The sequence below is a fragment of the Falco biarmicus genome, chromosome 2 (genome assembly GCF_023638135.1).
Source record: "Falco biarmicus isolate bFalBia1 chromosome 2, bFalBia1.pri, whole genome shotgun sequence".
Classification (NCBI taxonomy): Eukaryota; Metazoa; Chordata; class Aves; order Falconiformes; family Falconidae; genus Falco; species Falco biarmicus.
Genome location: NC_079289.1, coordinates 8,261,112 through 8,283,395, shown reverse-complemented (window position 1 = coordinate 8,283,395; position 22,284 = coordinate 8,261,112). Strand labels below are relative to the sequence as shown.

Sequence of the window (22,284 nt, the reverse complement as noted above, 5' to 3'; positions counted from 1 at the left end):
TCAGGTGTTTGTTATCTTTGCCCAGTACTAATGTTCAAACTGTGTCCCCAGCTTGATCATGAACTGTAAATAACACCTCAACTTTCTGAAACCAAAGCTTAATATTTTTGAAAGAAAAAACTAAAGTAAATTTCTATACTATTTTTAAAAGTGATTGTAACCTTTAGCAAAAGTATTAGTCCTACTCCATATGGTCCTCTGTCTTACAACTTTTTCTTAACATTGTATAGTCAGAAAATAACCTTTAAAAATACAGCTCTGAGAAAAAGACATACTGTGTTGAGTTTGTATATCCTTAGCATATTTTTAACCAACGAAAAAATAAAAGAAGGTTTCTTTTCTTTTGGATCATCCCTGTGGATTTGCCTTGTAGCAACACTTTTAGCACCTTCTTAAATATGTGCAGATTAGACAAAATGTAATCCAGATCTAAGAAGTCTAAACAGGTTTTTAATTAGGAAGAGTGGCCTGGGGGTTGGAGCAGAACTAGGACAGCAAGCTGGAGGCATGGATTCCTTTCCCAGCTCAGCTCATATGCTGCTGAGTGATCTTGGCAAGTCATTTGTTCTTCCAGCTTCAGTTTCCTCATCCACAAAACGATATGGTGACACTTGTCGGCTTTGAGTCCTACCCGTCAAAAATACTTTGCAAGAGCGGAGCTACTGCCATTATTATTTACCTGAATATCGAGGAAAAAGAGGCAGTAAAGTCAAACAAATATATTTGCATGCTCTGCTGGTGAGAAATCAGAACAGCTTCTGTTCAAAATGAAACCAAGCATTTCCACATATGACAGGCAGCTTGGATCGAATAGTTGAAAGCCAGTGCTATGGGGAAAACTAGGTCAATACACAGGATATCTACTGAATAGTAAGCTGTGCAGCTCAACAAAAAGTTGGCCCAGTTATTAATCCCTGTCTCTGATCAAGTCAGCAGATTTATGCGTAAAACGCTGTCAGTGCTGTTTTGTAATTTTGGCCTTTTGACAGCAAAATTCACATTCTGCTCTTGGATGATTATGTTCAGAGGAAGCTCAAACAATATCGGGGGAATGTCAGAAGCTGTGGTTGGAACACAAGGGGGTTTGGTTCCTGCTCTTTAGCTTAAGCAGGTCATTTTGGTCATGACTCAAATCTGGCTGTATAGACAGTGACCAACCATAACATGTCTTTATATTTCTTTCATATCTGCGTATCCTGCAGAATCTGAAAGGCGAATTCAAGAGCACACAAGTGTTGTCATCACTATAGGAATAACCTTTAGCCATGACTCCACTGCAAAAACTACAGGAGGTAGAAGGTATATGCCAATTCACCATAACGTAGGAAGTTTTTTGAAATATATACTTGTTCACACTTGCATAGTGTACGCAGTATGAAAATGAAAAAAAATCTTTATGATGATAATAAAGCGTTGTAGCATGTGATGAAGTTAAAGTAGGAAAAATGTTTCTTAAGCAAAGAAACTACAATACCAGCCACTGATCAGGTGATCTTTTAAGAGTAATGCAGAAATGAGTTACCTGTCAATGCTTTACACACACTCAAAGAAAAGGCCAATTTTGATAAAGCTGAAGATGAGGATGTTACATATTTATTCTCCTGGTATAAAAGATTATAGTCAACTCTTTTAATATGATCGTTAAGGACATCTAAGAACAGGTGCTCCTTAACTTTTCTTTAATATCTGGGAAGCAACACTAGGAAAACTTCCATTGCCTCTATTAAAATTCATTATGAATTCCAATACCCCCGAAAGAATTCCAGATAGAATGCAGATAAATCCTGTAAAGGAGGTAATGGAATCAAAGACTTAAAGGTGACATGGTTAGGGGAGAGAAAGTAGTGGGGAAAAAAGTAGTAACTCAAATGTGAATGATACTTCTCTGCAGCAAATGCACTCGGTAAAAATGTGTAGTTCTCTGCAGAAAACAGCAAGTGATGCAAAGGTAATTTCACGGTAACTTATTTTAAAAGCTCCCTCTTTTGTCTGGAGACAATAGGTGGCACTCTGTAGCTACCGAGGAAAAAAGAACAGTCTAACATCCAGTGTTTCTGAAATGCATGTTTCTGCCTCCAGCCGTAGCTACTTATCCCATTTACAATTTCTTCTGTGATAAATACGGCTGAAAGTAAGTTTCTAGGTGCTAACAAAGCATACTAGCACTTTAATTTTGTGTGTGCATGCTTTATGCCCTCCTGCAGCTTTGTACCAAATACAAACAGAGAAGAGCAGCAGGGGAAATCAAGCAGAAATTAGAAAGGAGTGTGAGATGAAAACGTTCCTGGACTGACAGAAGGCAGCAGAAGGGGAAAAAAAACGCTAAAAAACCAACCAAACAAAAAACCAAACAAAACCCGAAAAAAAACCCCAAACAAACAAAAAAAAGAGCAAAGAGCAAAGAAAAGAGAGAATAGGATAAAGGGAGACAGTACATCTGTAAAGGAGAGCAGGGAAGGAATTAAAAAAATAAAGAAGGAAGGAAAAAAGGAAGATTCACTACAACTGAGCCAGGAGTAAAGGAGCAAATAAAGTGCTGCAATCCACACAAATTTACAGGCGCAGAAATCAATGGGAGAATCAATTTGGATGGACTTGGTTACTTGCTTCAGGGAATGCATCAGATCATATTCTGTAAAGCACATAAATTGCAGGCCTGATGTAAGAGCAAAGTATTATTAAATTAATATTTGAAACCAATAAGTGGTAACAAATCAGAGTGGATAAAACTTGAACACTTAAGAAAAATTCTCCTGTCATAAAAATGTGATTACCAAAAATAAATCAAAAAAGCGAGACATTTTTCCTCCTTAACATTTTTTTTTGTTCATGCTTGTTCTATTTCTTCATTATCTCAAAAATAGTTAAATGTTTTCTATCTACTACATTTGTACTGAATATTTGGTTTGATCAGTTTACTCTTTTACAATAAGAAAATGACAAGACAAAAAAGTGACTATCCCTATCATTCTTCCAGATTTTGAATCCATAGTAATTATAGATTTAATTTAAGAGATTAAAAACTGGACTCATAAATGAAGGGGAAGAGCTTTCTGAAAACAAGTAATTCTTATAATAACTAACTGAAAGAAAATCCATTTTTAATTTGCTTATTTTGTGCTGCTGGCTACTTTAAAGAATACAGATCAGTTTAGTATTCATCTCACACTGACACAGCTCTGCCTTTGTGTTTCTTTTGCACCATCTATAAAACTGGGGTGCTGACATAATTTTGTGTTTTTTGGAACATCTACCGGAGTATTAAGCACACTGGGTGCTTTCAAGTATCAGACACTAGAGACTTCTTCAGTTATATACAATCAATGAGGTATCCCAAATCTGCAGGGACTTAGAAATATGGCTTTGATCTTGCTTTGGCTGTAGGTTTTTGTTGTGTTGGTGGTTGTTTGGTTTGGTTTTTTTTCCAGAAATGCTGTTGGCCTCACAAAGGCTACTGAAATCATACATCCATTCATGCACATGCTGATTTGGTGTTACAGTAACGCACATCATAGAAAGCCCAGAAGACTAGACATTTCTCTTACGGCTTGCATTAGGGTAGCACCAGTCTCCAACCAAGGCCCCACATATAATGCAATAAAACCCATTCAAGCTACTTGAAGTAGCAAATAACAAGGGAAAATTGAAGCAGAGAAAAAATTGCACCAGTTGGTTAAAGTCATGCATTAGTAGTACATTGGAGAACACCCCCCACCCCCCCCCAAATCTAAGGGATCAAAGCACCCTTTGCCCGAGCAGTATGGTGTTTGGCTTCTGATATTTCACCGTGTGACTACTGACCTACGCCTGCTTAGAGTCAGCGGGTTAATCAAGCTATTTCTTTTTCAGTATAATACTTTCAGTTTTCCTCTCATACTTCAAAAACCTCCAATAACTAACTGCATGTTTATTTCAGACAACAAAAGGGTGTTCATACTGGAAGGATCTAAAAAGGGTAGTTCAAATAGATAGAGCATTCTTCACAGCATCAAACACAGAAAGCTAGGATGGACAGAGAATGTGACAGTGTGTATGATGTTTTAAAATCTGATTAATCACACAAAAGAGAATTTGAAGTCTTAAGTGGCTGAGGGCCTGGAATGCACACACACACCTTTTTAAAAGACACCAAAGTCCAGGCAAAACCAAATTTACTCAACTTATTTAAATTTTCTTCACTACCTGCTACAACTCTGTTTCACAACAATTTAGAGAAAATTCTATCTGTAGTGCTCTCATCTGTTGTTTTATTGCAGTATCACTTTTGGTGCATTTGGCTTTTACATTTCCCCTGTTATTCCCCTCTTAGGCCCAGCAAAATCTTTCCACCAGCATGTGAAACACCTCTACCCCCTGCCTTCCTCCCCAGCCTTCCGGAGGTTTCCAAAACACGGTGCCCCGGCAGTGGGGGGAGGCTGGCAGACCTTCCTTTCTGCCATCCCTAGGAGAGTCTCAGAGCGCAGGAGAGGCTGAACACATCAGTGTTACCCATCAGTGCCACACCTAGCCCAGCGAGGTCTGTTCCCCCATATTTTACTTTAATTGTTATTATCCTGATTTCAATTATGATTGAAAAAAACCAACCCCAAAATAAGGAAACCTGCCTCTTATCTATTGCTGTCACAATGAGCGTAACAGTCCGGAGGGGTAACTTTGCCTTCTTAAACTGAGACAGTGTTTTAGTCATGTGCAAGAGCATTCATTTTCGTTGCCTGTAATTGATTCGTGACTTACTATTTCATTTTACTAAATGCAGATGTACTAACAACTAAGCATTCAGCCTTTAATGGGATGTACAATTTTCATAATGCATAGCAAAATATAATAGAATACAGTCACCCATTCTGCTTGAAACAAGTATTTTATCTCTTTATTTGACTAGGTTTTTGTTGGCATTTCTTGTTGATTGAATGTTGGCATTCACTGTAGAAGCAATACTTTATCCTAACTTTAATACCGACTAAATTTTTAATGCATTTATATTCTGCAAAGATCATGTCTAACTTGTCACAAACTTTGACATACATTTAATACAAGGCAACCTACTGGGAGCCAGGCTTCAACCTGACTGATGCATGCATGAGTGCATTGGCTTATACATGTGCAACTTTATTTGTTTTGTGGGAACCTCTCTGGACCTTAACAGTCTTTCATTGTTGTCTTTGGTAGAGAAATTAAAGCCTGCACACCAGGCAACGTTTTCTGCTTAAAGCTAGCAAGATGGAACTGGCATACAGGAATAATCTCTTATTTGAAAAACTGTTCTGTATTTTTAACAAGACACCCGACGTTTACTTTAAATGCACAGGAGTACGTCTCCTAGATTTGTAAAATCTCATTGATTTCTTGAGCAACAATACAGGACAAGGGAGATGATTATTCCAGTATGCTTATTCATTTATACTTTGTCTCCTGTAAGCACTTGTATCTATTCCCTCACCCAGGAGGTGCATTATTTACATGCTAATAATCAAAACAAATCCTGAAAACTGCACCTCTGTTCCACCTGCTATAATCAGCACAGGCAACCCCATACTAGAAAGGTTGCTTTGCATCCTGCCTTTAAAAACTATTGGTTCCATATTGAAACCACTTTCCTATAAACTATTCCTTACAGTGTTCGGTGGCTTCGTTTACCATGAATGTTCCACTTTTCAGTTGGTAAACAAAGCCAGGCGAGATGGAAATGGTAATAGGCAACTACATTGCACTGTCAGGAGACAGAAAGTATTCAAAGGCTAAGAGAATACCTAAAAATAGCAGTGCCTCTAAGCCATGTTTCAAAGTATCAATACACAGTCCGTTAGTAGGAAGCATCCAAAATCACTTTATATAAGACACTTTCAAACCACAAATCTGTCCTGTTCAAAATAAAAAATCTTACCCTTAGTCATGGTTCAAATGTTGTTTATTCATGTATAAATATTTATATATATTTGACATACTCAGTCACGTTGATAAATTTGTTTAAAATTTCCATCAAAACACTCTTGATCAAGTAAGTTGAAAACCCCATTTCTAAGCAGCTCAGCAGAAGAGATGACTGGTAGCGGTTAAAATACAATTTAGTCTAAATGTCAACTGCAGAGACAATAACTATCCTACACCACTAACATTATAGCTTCATGCGATAGTACAGGAGGATTTCCAAACAACAGGTTTTAGCTTTTCATCCAATATTTTTCCTATTTTGGATATTCACTGTGCAAATTGTTCACCAAAACCATTTCAAGATACGCAAACCAATATTTCCCAGTTCAAGGGTTATAGTTTTCTTGTTTTTCAACCATGTAAATAAACCATTAGGGAAGTTACTAATTAGATTGCACTAACAATGACATCAAACACCTGTGAAGTTCATGCTTTTATACACATAATAAAATCCGTTCAACTCATGTACAGAAGAATACATAGCTTGAATATCTTTTTTTTTTTTTTCTCTTGCTACTAGTTCTTTTTGCTGTATGTGAAGTACACAGAAGACATCCCCCCCCCCCCCAGATAAATTGTTTTTAGGTATGAATCCATCACCTAGATCAAAAAAACTATTAAGACATTTAAGTGTCTATTCTACCCAGCTCAATTATCACATATTCCACAGGGTGGAAAGGAATAAATGCCATTGAATGCAATTCCCCCTGTATTTCTTTAACCCTCCCATATCTCGTTTCTCCTTCATAGGAGTAATAATTATATTACTTTAGTGACTACACATACACAGTCAGTCACACAGCCAGCATACAGGCCACAAATCTGTGTGCTAGGGATGCCTTGCAGGTAAAGCAACTATTTATAAAGTGCATCTCACAAGCAATATGGGTCACCTAAACACAGGACTTTACTGATGGAAACCCAGTTCCTAAAAGAGAAGAATGACTTTGTTTTGACCTCAAATTACCTATAAACATACTTAGCAGCATGGACTTCACAAAAATGTTAGAATAAATCAAGCTTTAAAATAATGAAGTATTTAGGGTTGAGTTGCTTACTTATTTTTGCTCAGCAGTGTTAATAGGCTAACAGTCCCAGTTTCCCATGTGGAAAGAAATATGACTCAATTTAAGTTGATTAGTAATAATTACAAACCAGATATTCTTCTATCTCCTGAACAGCAGGAGGCCTGCTGGTTTTTGTAGTATCAATTTTCAGATTTCCTGTGCTGTTATGATTCATACATAATATATGCAAGTTGTCTGCATGGCCAGCACAGATTCTGCAATTTATCTAAAAATCAATTAAGGCAGATTGGTTTCCAAATTTGAATAGGAGTTTAAACCTACAAGGATACTTCCTGAATTATGGAGTCCAGTAGACAAAGTCAGAGACATCATAAAATAATATATTTCCTTAAATCTCAATTTAACAAATTCTTTTTTTTTCTTTTCCTCCTTTCTTTTTTTTGTAATTCAATTACCATTTTAATTGATAAACTTGTTCTCAAACCTCAGTTCTATTTCAAATGCCAATTTATTAATGAGTTGGTTTGAGGAAAGGACAGGGGACTTTATTATGACACACATTCATGATAAAGAAATCCAAAATGAGGGTGTTTAGGCACTGAGGCAGGTTCCCTACAAATTGTACAATCTCCACACTTGGTGATAATCACAGCTTCACTTGAAGATCCCTAGCAACCTGGTCCAACTTGAAATTAGCCCTGTTTTGAGCAAGAAGGTGGCTTCATTTATAGCATTAGCTTCCAGGTGACAGCCCATAAGCCATATGCACTTTTCCTGCAGCAATTTCACTATTCAGTCTTGTTTTCAATGAATAATTACTACAGCTGTCCTACACATTTTAAATAAAACATCAAAAACTTAGATCTTAGATCTCGATAAGAAAGAAAAAAATGAGACTTGTGAGAAAAACATTACAGACTTTGCTTAGAAGTGGTTTATTTCACATATCTAGCTTTTTATTTTCTGACTGCACCATAGTAGGTTTGTAACAGAAACCAGAATACAACAAAATGACATCTTTCCTCTGTGGAAACTTTTGATTCTTACTTTTATTAAAAGAAAGAAAATCTTTGAAATAGGATGTGACAGCAGCTGATGACAAGTTATTACCCATTCCTACAAAATATTTCAAACAGTTCTACATTTCTATGGGAGGGGAGAAACAAACCTAACATTTTCTGTAAACTACACCAGTCGATGCAATACAACCTGTGTTTCAGTGTTAAATATAAGCTTTTCTAATATCGTAAAGATGCAAGAATTTTAACTGTGGTTGTGAATTATTCATATTTTACCCAATTATTTTTGTTAAAATGGAGTCAGCTAAGTACTCAGAGCTATGCTTCCACGATTCACACATTAATATACACAGATATACACCAGCACAGCATTATTATTCCTATCATTACTTCTCCATCCTTAGTTTGTGACACTGCTTTGTCAAAAAGAACTCATGCATACATTAAGAAAATAAAGTAAGACTTGACTGGGTATTTCCATGATTAGTGAGAACGATTTTACAGCTAACACACGTAAATATTAACACTTGTCAAGTAAGATGAAGAAATTTTATTTGAAATATCTCTGTGACAGATATTCTTGTCTCCTTGAAAACAAAACCTTTCAGTCTAAGTATCTAGGGAGGATCAGCACTAATTTGAAACTATTTATTTTATCTCACAGACCTAAACACTGTGGTATGCAAAACCACATCTACATAAAAACCACATTAACAACTATTTGTATATGGGTAGTACAGTGCCTGGCTTAGTGGTATGTGAGAGCTCTACAGGCAGCTTCAACAGAGAATCATCTTACCCTTCCACAGAAATGGTCCGCTGCAAGCTCACTGTGGGTGGACGCGTTGCAGTGCTGTGCTGGGAATGACTGTATGACCAAGGAAGAATAAAGAAAAGCATTTGTTAAAAAAAATAGAAGTTTCTCTTGTTCTTATTGTCTCTAGCAATTTAGCTAATGCCAAAACAGAAATAACAACCAGATTGTTTTACACGTGTCTAAAGCATATTGACTTCAGTGATGGTCATCTCTTCAAAAATGAGCTCAGTCCTACAATCTCACTTGTTTAAAATAGGTTTCATTCCTCATTAGAAGCAGACAATGAAGAGAGTAATTCCCTTTAACTTTCTTATTCTTTTTAAAATATATGTATACACACACAGTTCAGTCACTTAAAATAACTCAGATGCTAATTGTTCTGCCAAATATACTAAGCATAAAATGCAAAGTTAATTTCAGAGCAGAAGGTAAAACAGTAAATGATAACATTATCAATCTAATTCTCAGTGTTTCTCAGGCAGAATGCTCAGTAAAAGAGGACATGCACTGCTTATAATTGCATCATAATGTAACTTCAAATTTTACAAATTTCAACCAACAGTCGCTATTTCTATCAGACTTTACGTAGCTTGAGTTTTTCCACATGACATTTTATCAATCTAAGACACAACATTTAGAAAATAAACATGATTTTTTTTCTAAGCAAAACAGACTCTGAAAGAAAAATGTTTTTGATTGAAAATCTTCAGATCTATTGGCTTCTCATATGTTATGTTGTCACGACTACGGAATGTCAAAGATAGTTATTATGTTAGATAAACCCTATAAATTACACAGCATACATTAACTTCAGTATTGTAATATTGTATAATAGTATTGTACCACTACTATTCATGTAAATATAAATGGATAGCAACACATCATCAAAGGCAGTTCTGTGATAATAAATTATATTCTTTATCCAAGACAAATTGTTTAAAAGAAAACAAACAAACAAACAAACAAACAAACAACTGGGTGTATCTTCTCTTTAGTTTAAATGGCTACATCACATACTGAGGCTCAGTATTAATAATGCAAAGTACACATTAAAAATAAATCTTTTGGTCATTTTGATTTCACTGATTGTAGAATGTTGCAGATTTTGCAAATATCGTCTTGCTTTCAAGCTTTGTATAAAACTCGAGCTGATTGTTCAGAAGCACACCTTACTTTCATTAAAAGCTAAGATGTTTGACATTAGTGAGCAACACATCTGTTTTATGTGCATTTTACCCTGTAGCATAGCCAATACTGTTTGTCTGACAGAAAAGATGGGATTTCTTCTGCAGCACATAGAGTTGTCACACATGATATCATGCCACAAGACAAACAGAAGACCTGTTGGTATTTCCTGTTGTGACCATTGTGCTCTCGTTTCATGTTAGTATTCATCCTTAGTCTGAGTATTTCAGAAGTTCTGTGGGAATGTATATTCCTTTTCTAAGTAGAACTACAGAGTTTTTTATCTGCTTTATAGCAAAACATAGGATGTACAGGAGTATCATGAGTCTCCAGCACCATGGTGTAAACAGAATAGTGATTTGGACAAATATTGCAGACTATTTAATGGATATTGGTTAAAATTTCACATTAAGTTTGCATCTTGCAAATAACGTAGCATGCATATTTTGAAACTATACATTTTTTAGTGTTTATGCATTTTTTAAAAAACTAAAGTTTAGATTGTGGCTTGTCTTCTGTCCTTCTCCCTCTACAGAGCTGGAAGGGAACATACATCCTTATGTTCCTGTACTGGCTTCCCACACAAAATTAATAACAGAGGGAAGAGCCTCTCCCCTGAATTTTCCCTCCATATACATAAGACAGAAGTGGCACAGCAGAGCCACAACTCCTTCATCTTTTCACTGTGCAGCTTGACTCTCAGAAATTTTATTACTTGAAGTTGCATCAAGAGATGCAAGAATACAGCTGGTACAAGGAACAGGAACCCGCAGAGAGGAGGGACGATGATGTATGTCACGAGCTTCTAAGTCACACTGTATGTCAAGGTCTGTTTCTCAGAGAAGGATGGCAAAGCCATGCCTGAGCTATACTGCCGGAGACTTTATACAATGGAGACTTTAAACAAGCAGCTCATATTCTTGCAACAGATGCTACATATTTTGTGGGGGAAAAAAAACTCTTAACGAGGCATGGCAAGGCAGCAACTGAAGGTTTCATGCAGGGATTGGGTTTCATAAATGCTGGGTAGTGTTTTGTTTTTCAAAGGAAAATTCAAATATCATAGGAAAGGGAAGCTGAGCAGCCACAGCAGATTTGGCACTTTGCCTTAAAACATTTAAGCCACTTCTCCCTGTTTCAAGATCTCCTCCTTACTAGGGCCGTGGCATACTGTTATGGCCAGAGCCACAATACCTGTGTCCAAGTACAGCTAGCCAAACTGGCTTCAATTCCAAAAGTTTTGTTTCCCTTTCCCAAAAAATTTCAGCATTGCCCTATTTTTACTACAGCAAACTTAATTATATAACCCTGACCAGCCTTAAAATGGGCAAAATTATGAGACCGTTAAAGTAGGACTTCCAGATGCTAAGTACTAAAACCTAATCATTTCCTTTTTTTCTACAGAATTATTAACTGGACACCATCACGAAACCATATTTAATAGTAAGCTCTTGGGATGTGACTAAGTTTGGATGTTGCAAATCAAAAAATGGGCCACACTCACCGAAGTAATTTATAGAACGGTGAATTATTGCTCCTACACTGGAATATTCAAAATGAGGAAAGGGACCAGTCTGATCACTGTAACAGACTCTCAGTCTCCACAGCGATGCTGCATTTTACTCGTGAATTCAACTACCTTTGACGATTGATACTTAAACCAGGCTATTTTGTGCAAAACCTGAAAGTAATAATTTCACTGTTTCTAAACATTGTATATAATGGATAAAGCAGGACTAATAATTTTGTGGCCATACTATTCATAATGGCATTTACAGATTAGCAAAAACTCCTAAGCCTTTATAAAAGATCCCTGTTTGACATCATATACTTTTCTTTAACATGGAACAGATTACCCTTCTGAACATAGACCTACCTAGATCTAGAGCCGGTATTGGCTTCACTCTCATAAATTTATTACTGGATTTCATTATTCATGTATGTGTAAAAAATGGGACATTGTTTGATATATGCAAATTATTGTTGTTTAAAACATATGATCCCTATTTGGAAAGGTTGGTAAAAATGCTGTTTATGAACTTTCTAAGAAAATCATTGTTGAAATGCAAAATTGAACCGAGAACAAACACAAACAGCAGTTCCAGAAGTGATTAGCAGCACCAGGTGCTTGCTTTTGGGTGTCCAGTCTAGAACACTTCCAAAACCCTACTTTGCCAAAAGAGGATATTCACCCCTTTCAGAAAATCCTGTGTCTAGCAAACATCTCAGCAGAAGGGCAAGGTGCCCAGCACACACGAAACACTCTCCTCAGCCACTAGAGAAATTGTGCTGTGCCACCAAATCTGCTGTAGTTATCCTCAAACAGTACTGTTATGGCTGGGGCACGAAGTAGCAAATTAAGCAAAGGATTATCCAGACATGCTGGACAAAGACGATTCAGAGGGAAGTGTGGATCCTTGGGAAAACAAAACACATTCCAATGATGGAGTGAAAAAAAAAAAGACTAGGGTGGCAATATTATTTTCTATTATATCAGATGCTCTAGTAAGTGATGTAATCCCATAACAAGTATGAATCACAGCCACAATTTCAATTCAGTATTCCCCTGAAATTACCAAACTGCTCAAGCACTAGATGTCATCGGTATCCCTCACTGGAATGACTCCTTCCTTAGGCAAAGCTGCAAAAAGAGCCTTATACCTCACTCCTAGCAAGTGAGGGGCTCAGCTATTGACAATATTCCACTCATTAGAAATGCTTTTCTAATTCTAGTTACGTGTGACATAGAGTTCAAATGAGTCCTTGGATTTTTCATTAAAATAATTCATAAATGGTGATATGAAAACTCTTTTGTGCATAATCATAAAAACCAAATCTGATGCTCAATACAAGCTTATGTCTTCTAAGGTATCGTCATGAATAGTGACACACAAAAATCAAAAATGCAGCTTAATCACTGCTTTACACAAGTGACTATCCAGTTCGAGACACAAATAACAGTTTGATACCATTTCTTACTGATTTATTTAAAAGATAAAGCTGCTGGTGGCTTCTGTCAAAGACACACTTATACATGTGTCATGTCTTTTGTAGCACAAAAGAAAGTAACACTTCTGAGTTACTGCCACCACCATTTTCGATGATGAATACCTAAAGATAGACACTTACATCCCGATTGAGACATGAAGGTAAGTATCATGTTCTTACACTCACAGATGTAAGCATTCAAAGTTCAACATTTAGGCTTATAAAAATGCTACTGTTTCTCTGTAATGATACAGAATGAATGTCTAGGTAGTTTTAATAATACAAAGTAATCACACTTCAATATACTACTCAGTACTACAGCCCCACAAAATGGGTCTTTCCTGAAGAAATGACTCACATCCTGTCAAATACCAGTTTTAACTTCTATTTCATTTTAGTTCATTGAGACAAAGGGAATACAGTGTTCTTGTAAGACAATTCATATGAGTGACGGAACAGAGAATGAGATTATAATTGGATAATAAAGGGTAAAACAGGGAACAAAGAATCCAACCTCTTTTTTTTTTAATGTTTAAGTTGTTTTTTGTTTTAAACCTGTTTCTCAGGCAAGGCCTGCCATTTCATGACTTTGTTAAATACTAAAAATAGAGCAGCCTGGTGTCAACATATTGATTTAAATGTTTATTATGAAAATAAGAATATCAATAAGTATTATAGCATCAAGAAGGCAAGTAAAAGAATTCTCCTTAGATTTGATTCTGTTCTAGCCCAAGGATGCTCTGAAAGCACTCCTGCCGTGTGGGTGACACTGCAGCTGGAGGCAGTATCATAAACCCCTCTTTCCCTGCAGGGACCACATGAACTACCACCTTCCCTTCACAAATGATGCTTTCACCAGTACACAATATCCCAGTGAAATCCCTACCTGGGATGACACAATCACAATAGATAAATATTTATTGTGTTTTAAATTCTATAATGCAATCTGACAACCATAAATATGGACAAACTGCCACAAAGGGATCAGACTGCACGACACTCAAATCAAAGTTCATCCCAAAGCCTGCCTACTGCATTGAGAGGGGAAGAAAGATGGTTGTTACAATCCAAAATTTTTCTTGGTCTCTTTTGCTTGTATAAAAACAATACACATTGCTTTTACACACAGAAAAGTCATTAGTTTTCTTCTTCCAACCTACCTCCTATCAACAAAGAACAGTTGTTCATTATTTGATATAGCCCTGATTTAGGAAACCTTTTGTTTTCATGTATCTTTGTTTTGACAAGTCAAAAGTGACAGATAAAACTCATTATTTGCTTCGTAAATAAATTGACCTGCATCTTCTCATAAGGAAGCAGTGATGCAACTAGTGGCACAGGCTAGACAGAGACCTCCCTGAAAACTGGCTTTGGAGCAGCATTCTTGAGGTCCCAATTCTGAAATTGCCATGCGGAAGAAAAGTATACAAATCACATTTGTCTATCAATATGTTCTGTGCAGAAAAAACCCACAAACAATCCCCCAAACTAGGGCTCTGAGTTATTCTTCATTATTCACAATACTGAAAGAACAAAGATGGATCAATACAATATAGAAGGTCCACTGGAGAACAGCAAAGGGAACGCTGACACTTTGGTTTTATGATGTATTCTCAGCATGTTGTTTCTTATGTCAAGGATGGAAGGTAGCAGTGCAGTTGTTTATAAAGCTTCTAAGCCTTTGCTTTGATGGATATAAGAGTTTAAGAAGACAACATGCTTTAACTCTATTAATGTGGAGTTTTAATTCAGCTCAGTGAAGTGAAACCAGTTTTTCCTGATGCTGCCAATGGCTAAACTTCTAACTTAAATGAGTTTTTGCTCTCCTGTGGGATTAATTAGAAGACAAGAGAGTGCTTTTTTGCTATTAATTTTCTCCCTGCTACAAACAGCTTGATAATATCCAGTACTAACAGTTACTGACCCATATTAGAAGTGTCTAACTAACCACAGTCTCCCATCAGAGGTAAGTAGGAAACTTCAGAGAACAGGACATTCAACTGTGCTACTTTCAGATCACCCTTAGGCACCAAAGCCAAACATGAGATGTAACCAGTTTTCATGCACAGGCACATGCAATGAGTATTTTTGGAGTGACTTCGGAACAATAACTCATTTTTTAAAATGGCATCTGCACATATATTCTACAAATAGCATCGCTAGGCTAAACACCTACCCAGTGGAAAACAGTAAAGAAACAAAATGAAGGATTAGGCTGTCACTCTGCCTACAAATATGTAAAATAAGGACAACACTACCTCTCTGTTCAGGTTCTCTGGAATAATTCCCCTTGCACAAGTAAAGTCACCAAGGTTGCTGACCTCTCCTTCCCTCCTTCTCTTCCTTTACTTCCTTCCTTTCCTTCTTTCACTTCCTTCCTTCCTTCTTTCTTTCTCCAAACAGTATCCACAAAGAAGTGGTTATCCACATTTTGCAACTTGAAGTATTTGTAATTGCAGCCCTAAACTAGCATCATATAGGAATAAGGAAGCAATAAGGAAGAATGCAAGGTGAAACTGTGACTCAGAGGAACGCTTCAGCTCCTGGAATAAAGCTAATTATCCACCTTTGTTAGCAGTGAGCCTAAATCAGCACCTATCTTCAAAGTGGTAAAATATCCCCTGACTTCAGATCTGCTTTCTTTACATCTGAGATAATTGCAGGAGACAACAATAAGCTTTAAAATATAAAAAGTATGCTTATCTGTTATTTTAGTTTGAAATATAATATTTAAAACAGCTGAAGAAGTTTGGAATGCATGGGGAGAACTGAGAATAGTTAGGAATGCTGTTTAAAGGAGTACATCATAGAGGATATACTATCGGTGAAGTTTCACATGTACTCTGATGTCCCCATGTAGGGTAAGTACAGACTTACACAGTACTGCGAAGAGCACAGCACTGAGGAAGTTAGGCATACCAAGTAAAAAATGTACAAAAAAATTACTGTTACAAATCTATACAAAATTAAGTGGAACAAATTATAGCAGACATGAGATCTGTTTTAATGACTCAGACATGATACCTTGCTCTTTTGGGAGGTTATTCTCTTCTATATGTCCGTTAGGTACTGATTTCTGTTATAATATACTTTTTTTTTTTTTCTCCCTTTCATCCCATCCTTCTAATTCATTACGTTCCTTTGTCATATCTTCTCCCCATACTTTGGAAGGGGTGTTTTTTCCCCTTCTAAATCCCTTCTCCTCACGGCGCTGCCCCTGTGGCTGCAAGGCTTGACCTCGGCCAGCCTTCTCTTATACCCTGTGCAATTCATTGGAACGGTGATGCTCGGAAAACACTAATGCCAGAAGAGAATTAGGAGCGATAGCAAGCAGTAAATGAGGTATGGCATTCAAGTGTACCAGCATGGCAAAAAACCTTAGTGATGTCAAATTACATAAGGATCATGTCAGAGCAGGGAGGAGGGTGACAGCTGCTTTCTCCATGAGGAACTAAAAACTCCGCATCGTATTTATGAGGCACTGGTACCAGGGTACCACAAGGTGTAGGTAACTGGGAAGCCATGCAGTGCATCAGGAAATTTTCTGTTGTTCCTAAGCAAATGCTCCCTATTTAAATTCATGAAAGTAGCACTACGTCCTCTGCCACAGCTGTAATTGGAGCAAACTCAGCTGCTGTGTTCATGACCTTTTCCATCTGATTTTGCTTAAGCAACTGAGAAGGTAAGATTTCCTTTCTTCTACCATTATCCCTTCTTTTTTTCTAGATACCTACACGTTTTTCACTTCTCGCAAATCTTTTGACATGTAAACCTCAGTCTTCAGCTGGTGTAATTGTCAAACTAACTTCATCAGGGAGTACTTGAACTCCAGATGGAGCTTTATAATTCCTCATATTCATTACAGTAATATTAATAATAACAATAACAACAACAACAATAATAATAATACAACTGACAGGCTAGTAGGATGACTTGAGATTTACTTTTTTTACCAATTACAGAGTGTATTGGAATGCCATGGAGATGAGGGGCCCTGGATGGAGCCGGCTGGGCCTGAGGGGCTGCACCCCATGGGGGGTCCCCATGCTGTGACACTGCTGTCCCCTAACACGCTGTCCTCCAACACCACTGTCCCCTGACATCTCTGTCCCCCAACACCACTTCTGATGTACTTCTAGAGCTGCGCCATGCTTCTGCAATGAAATGTATTTATCGCACAGAAAGCTCGTTAGGTTTCTGTGCAAGTAACAACAGCAATATCTGCGCCAAAATCCCTTTCCAGTTTAGTCAACTGTTGAAAGATGTTAGCAAGGACTTGAAAAATGGGTCCACTTATAAGAAACCTTGCATGGCAAAACTTGGATAAAAATCAAAGAGTATCTCAGTAGCTTTAGGAAAACTCATACAGGTACAACAAGAAGAATCATGTAAGAACTGCAGTCCAAAAATACAAAATTGCACATCATACAACATCATACAAATATTTACCAGTTTGCACATCATACAACATCATACAAGTATTTACCAGTTTCATGGGGCGGGGGAGGGGTGGGTGGGTAGGGGGAGAAATTAGAAGTTTTCCATTAAGGAAATTGCTCTTATTGTCTAAAGAAAAAGCTTGCCTACTTTGTAGTCCATGAATACAGCATAAATTCTAAAATAATGTAAACTACTAGTAAATTGTTCGTAACAATGCTAACAGCTAGTAAGACCTTGAATTTCAGAAAGAGTTAATACCAGAATTTTTAGATGAACTGGTTTATTGTTGTGGATAGAACTGGATGAACTGGACTGTTTTTGTGGAAATTCAATTTCATAACGTACTTGACAGGAGGATCAGAAAACAACTGGTTAAACAGACACTAGAAAAATCTGGAAAGGCCTCACATTTTCATGTACTTTTCCACCACAGCCCAGAGAAGTTCATTTAAAGTTATGAATACCACTTGTATGACTGTTGAGAGTTCCCTTCAGGAATCAGAGACCTAATTCCAATTCAGGATTCAAAAAAAGGAAGCCTAATGTGATTTTAACACAGAACTCTGTCAGAGCAATCTTGTCATTAATGAAATGGACACAGATTATGTCTTAATGGTTATACTGATCTTGCAATACTGCACTTAATGCCTGGAACAGCTTAGCTTTGCTTTCTCTTCTCAAGGGAGGGTTGACTTTCTTTGTACTGAAGATGATACTTGAAAAATAATTCATAGAACTTTTGTACTGCATCTGTTTCTTTTTTAAAGAGTAGGGAAATCATAGATAAATAAGCCTAATGACAGAGCTCATATCACTGCAACCCATTAAACTAATTTGCAAAGTTTCTATCCATCTCCATCGAAAGAGAAACAAGCACATAAAATTCTTTTCATGGTAGAGTCATCACACTGAATTTTACTCATTCAAGATAAAGCATATGGATAATAATAATTAATTAAAGTGATTTAAAACAGCAATGAAAAACTGTCTGATGCCAAACCATACCATGCCATTAACAAACATTTCTATATCTCATGGCATGCTGTTTCATTATATTTGCATAATAAAAACGTTCCTATAGAAATTAAAGTTTTAATACTGTTTCTGCATAAGACCAAGTTCATTTTCTTTGTACTTATTAGCTCTCCTGTGTGCACTGCAATGAATTACAGCAACCGTCAAGGTGAAAAGGCCAGAAAAGGAGTGTATTCAGCTCCCACAGAAGTTGTTCATTAAAACAAAAAGAATGCTCACAACAGAAAGAACATTAATGTACGATTACCATCTAAAATCTATCAGAACAGCACACTTTATATTTCAGTTATTCCTGATACAATGTTTACTGCACCTGTGTGATACCTTCTGATAATGTTATCCCTCCTATCTGGATATACATTATCTCTGTGCAAGCTAGGAATATGGGTTGAATATCTGTCTTGTTTAACAGATCAGAGATGAGAATGTAATCCCTACATAAGCTGCTATTTAGTGTCACTTTCTATGTCATTCAAACCAGCCCAGCATGCATGTGTGCATGTGCAGCTATACCAAACACAAAAAACAGAAATCCTCCAGAAATACACAGAGAGAAAAGCAAAAGTAGAAATAACATAATGCACAGAAACAAATGGCATCCCGACACAATGCATACAAACAGCAGTGAGTGGTAATGTGAAAATGCAGAAGTATAAAAAATGTATTGTCAATATGAAAGATGAATAGTGAAGAGATCCAATAGCTTAAACTCTTGTTTCTAAACTAATCTATAGAAATCAAGATTCTTGGATCTTTTTAATTTGACAGAAGTTGGAGTTACTCTGCATTTCATGGGGAGCATTCAACATTTTACACTATGAGGTCTAAGAATGAAGTACACGCTAGAAGTATATATAATTTTTTTTAAAAAAAAATCCCTTTTCTCATTCTGGGGTTACTCACAGTGGGAGTGTCAGGCACAAGCATCTCCCATAGTAGATCACTGTAATATTGTCCAAGCATATTACTAACTAATTTTGCCTGTCTTTGATTACAGGCCATAAATTGGATTAGATGAATGATGGGTTAGATAGATTATTTATATGTTCCATTATGTCAATCCTTATATCCCTAAATTGACATAAACCCCACCATTTATTTAAAGATGCTTGCTAAGTTCAGTCTTTGAAGAGAAATTTATCTATTTAGAACAGAACTGTGAAAGGAATTTATGAAGAATTTTACTCTAAGCCTGTGCCAGTCATTAAGGCAAATTGTTTAGTTACAAAATCAATAGATAAAATCATTTGAGTAAAACATTAGAAACTGGTTTTAGAATATGTGCAAAATTAGCAAGCATGCATACACGACTAAACTGATAGTCAATTTGTGATCCTTCTAGGAAGTGATTTAATGTCATTAAGATACTTAATAGTATAAATCCTGGACAACAGCCTGTGTTTTCTTCACGAAACTTTTCAAATATTTCTTGCAGGTTAGTGGTCATTTCTTACAATTACAATCTTCGCATCAGTCAGCCAGCAAACCCAAGGTTCTTGGGTTATTTCAAGGTTAATTTAGTGTGAAAGGTGAAGATGCTGTCATGTTTCTTCTACTTTCAGCTTTCACTTATTAGATAAAGAGCTTTATCTAGAACTACATGTCTCTTTGCTGCTTCCAACTAATAATTTCTCTTTGCAAGTACCTTTGTACTTTGGTTCCCAAATGTTTTGGCCAGAACCAATTGCACTGGGTACACTGACAAAAAACACTGCTGTTTAAGAGAAAACATATGAATAACTGACAGACAGGGAAGCACAAAAAAACATTAATCAATGAATAAAAATGGTCACAGTTGGATTTACACCAGCAACTTATCCAATCTTAACAAGGGCTAAACCCAGAATTCCATTGTCATTTAACACCACTGTAGAAAAAAAAAAAATAGCCACACAAGGAAGCTATTTTTGGAGATGGGTATCTTTTGTCCATATTTATCCTGTGCACATGAACTGAGCTAGCATTGCAGGTTTTTGCTTCAGTTCTCCCTGTTTTATTTTTGAGGATGGAATAGCTCTGCGGAAAACCTATGAACACACTGCAATCAATGAAACACTTCACATATGAAATATGGATTACTCAGATGATGCAAAAAAACTGATGGAGGATAAGCCCATGCATTGGATGGTCATCCACATCTTCAAATCTTGCATTTGCAAGATTGGCAGGAAATTCCATGGCAATAGGCTCTTGTGTTTAGAATTCCTTTGATATACTATTTTATTCCAAGTTATGCCTCTCTTCCAACTTATCATGGGTATCTACTATTATATAAAATACCTGTTTAAATAATCGTATTTTTAATCAGTGGAATTCTCCAAATACAGTTGGGTAAATACATTAAGAAACCCAAAGAAGGTTCTTCCACTCATCAGTTACTTCTGGATATAAAATGCTCATTTTTGTACCCAAGTTAAGCGTAACGGTTTGCTGTTTTTTTCTCCTGGCCCAAAGATAGGTCTGGAGACATTCCACACCTTTGAGGCATTTAAATGCATTTAAATTTGCATCTTATTATTAAAACTATGATAGCTACTGTAGCTACAGAATCCTTTTATATACCAATCAGACGTTGCTGCATAACAGTCCCAAACACCAACTCTTCCCTTCCAATACAAATGCACAATATATAAATGAGTATCAGAAAATATTAATGATTTCAATTTATGTATTTCACAGATGGCAATCCAGACCCATTAAATATTCTTACAGTAAATGTTACATTGTGTAAACCTCTGATTAAGAATAGAGGTAAAACAGAAGAAAACACAATTTCTTCTCACACCACAGCTCATCTTGCTCTCTATTTAGAGACTGGTTTAAGCCTTGAGAGACTTATTTTAATTGACTTTGCTTTATAAAGTCCCTTGACAATACTGCCAAATTCCTGCATATTGGTTAGTCAGCTTGCGAATCAACATTCCAAGTCAAATGGTGGCTTCCACTTTTTTCCAGCAATTTATTTTACAAGTCAATTGAAGCTATCTCAAAACCTCAAAAAGATAATTACACTGATTAAAATTCCTATATATGATACTAAAATTTAAATTTGCACAACTGTATTCTTGATTTATGTGTTTTGTTTGTTGCTCCTTCTGGCAAGTGAGTCTGAAACTTGTAGCCTCACTGTGGATTTCCTTTAGGACCTTAGTAAAGCCATTAACTCTCTCTGTTTGACTGCTCCCTGTCTAAAAAAAACACAGATAAATGAAATGTCCAGACTCTTACAGTAATGGCAGCAATATTAAGGTAGGCAAGACTAAAACTAATTTGTGCTATTCACCATTTCTGTGGGCAAACTGAAGAAAAGCTGTCATTTCCTAAATTGCATCAATGTTGAATTTCTGTTAGTTGACATTAATTAAGCTGTTTTTTTTTTTTTTTATTGTGGAAAATTTAAACATGAAAAACATGAAACGTTGCCTGGACAAAATTATATAAATCTGATGTGAAAAAAATACAGCATATTCTATCCTACTGGAAAGCTATTTTACATTAACTGTTATAAAAATCCTCTCTCTTATCATAGTGTTGATTACTAAGAACTACAATTTTATAGAGCAGCATGGTTTTTTAAGGTTTACTCCTCAGCAATAGTCCATGCTGCTTGTTTTATTTAAGTCAACAGCAAATAGATATACCATTCCAATCATTTAAGAATTTATTTTCCATGTGATATTATTCCTTATGAAGGATGCTCAGTAGTACACTCAAATAGACTGTGGCTTTTTGAGAAACAGTCTTTCAGATGCTACAAAGCACGATGTCATGGGATTTGGAAGTTAGCCTTGACATTAAAGTATGAATCTGCTTATAGTATTATGTTGCCATGTTTATTCTT

At 36.4% G+C, this 22,284-nt stretch overlaps 1 protein-coding gene across 21 annotated transcripts in view; it reads right to left on the bottom strand.

Annotated features, from left to right (window-relative positions):
* The window catches only part of DLG2 (discs large MAGUK scaffold protein 2), a 1,040,391-nt gene that overhangs the window by 235,758 nt on the left and 782,349 nt on the right, over positions 1-22,284 (bottom strand). For all 21 annotated transcript variants that reach the window (XM_056327218.1, XM_056327222.1, XM_056327223.1 and 18 more), the window contains one exon: positions 8,778-8,846. In XM_056327218.1, coding sequence (XP_056183193.1) covers positions 8,778-8,846 — 69 coding nt within the window. The remainder of the gene's footprint in view (positions 1-8,777; positions 8,847-22,284) is intronic.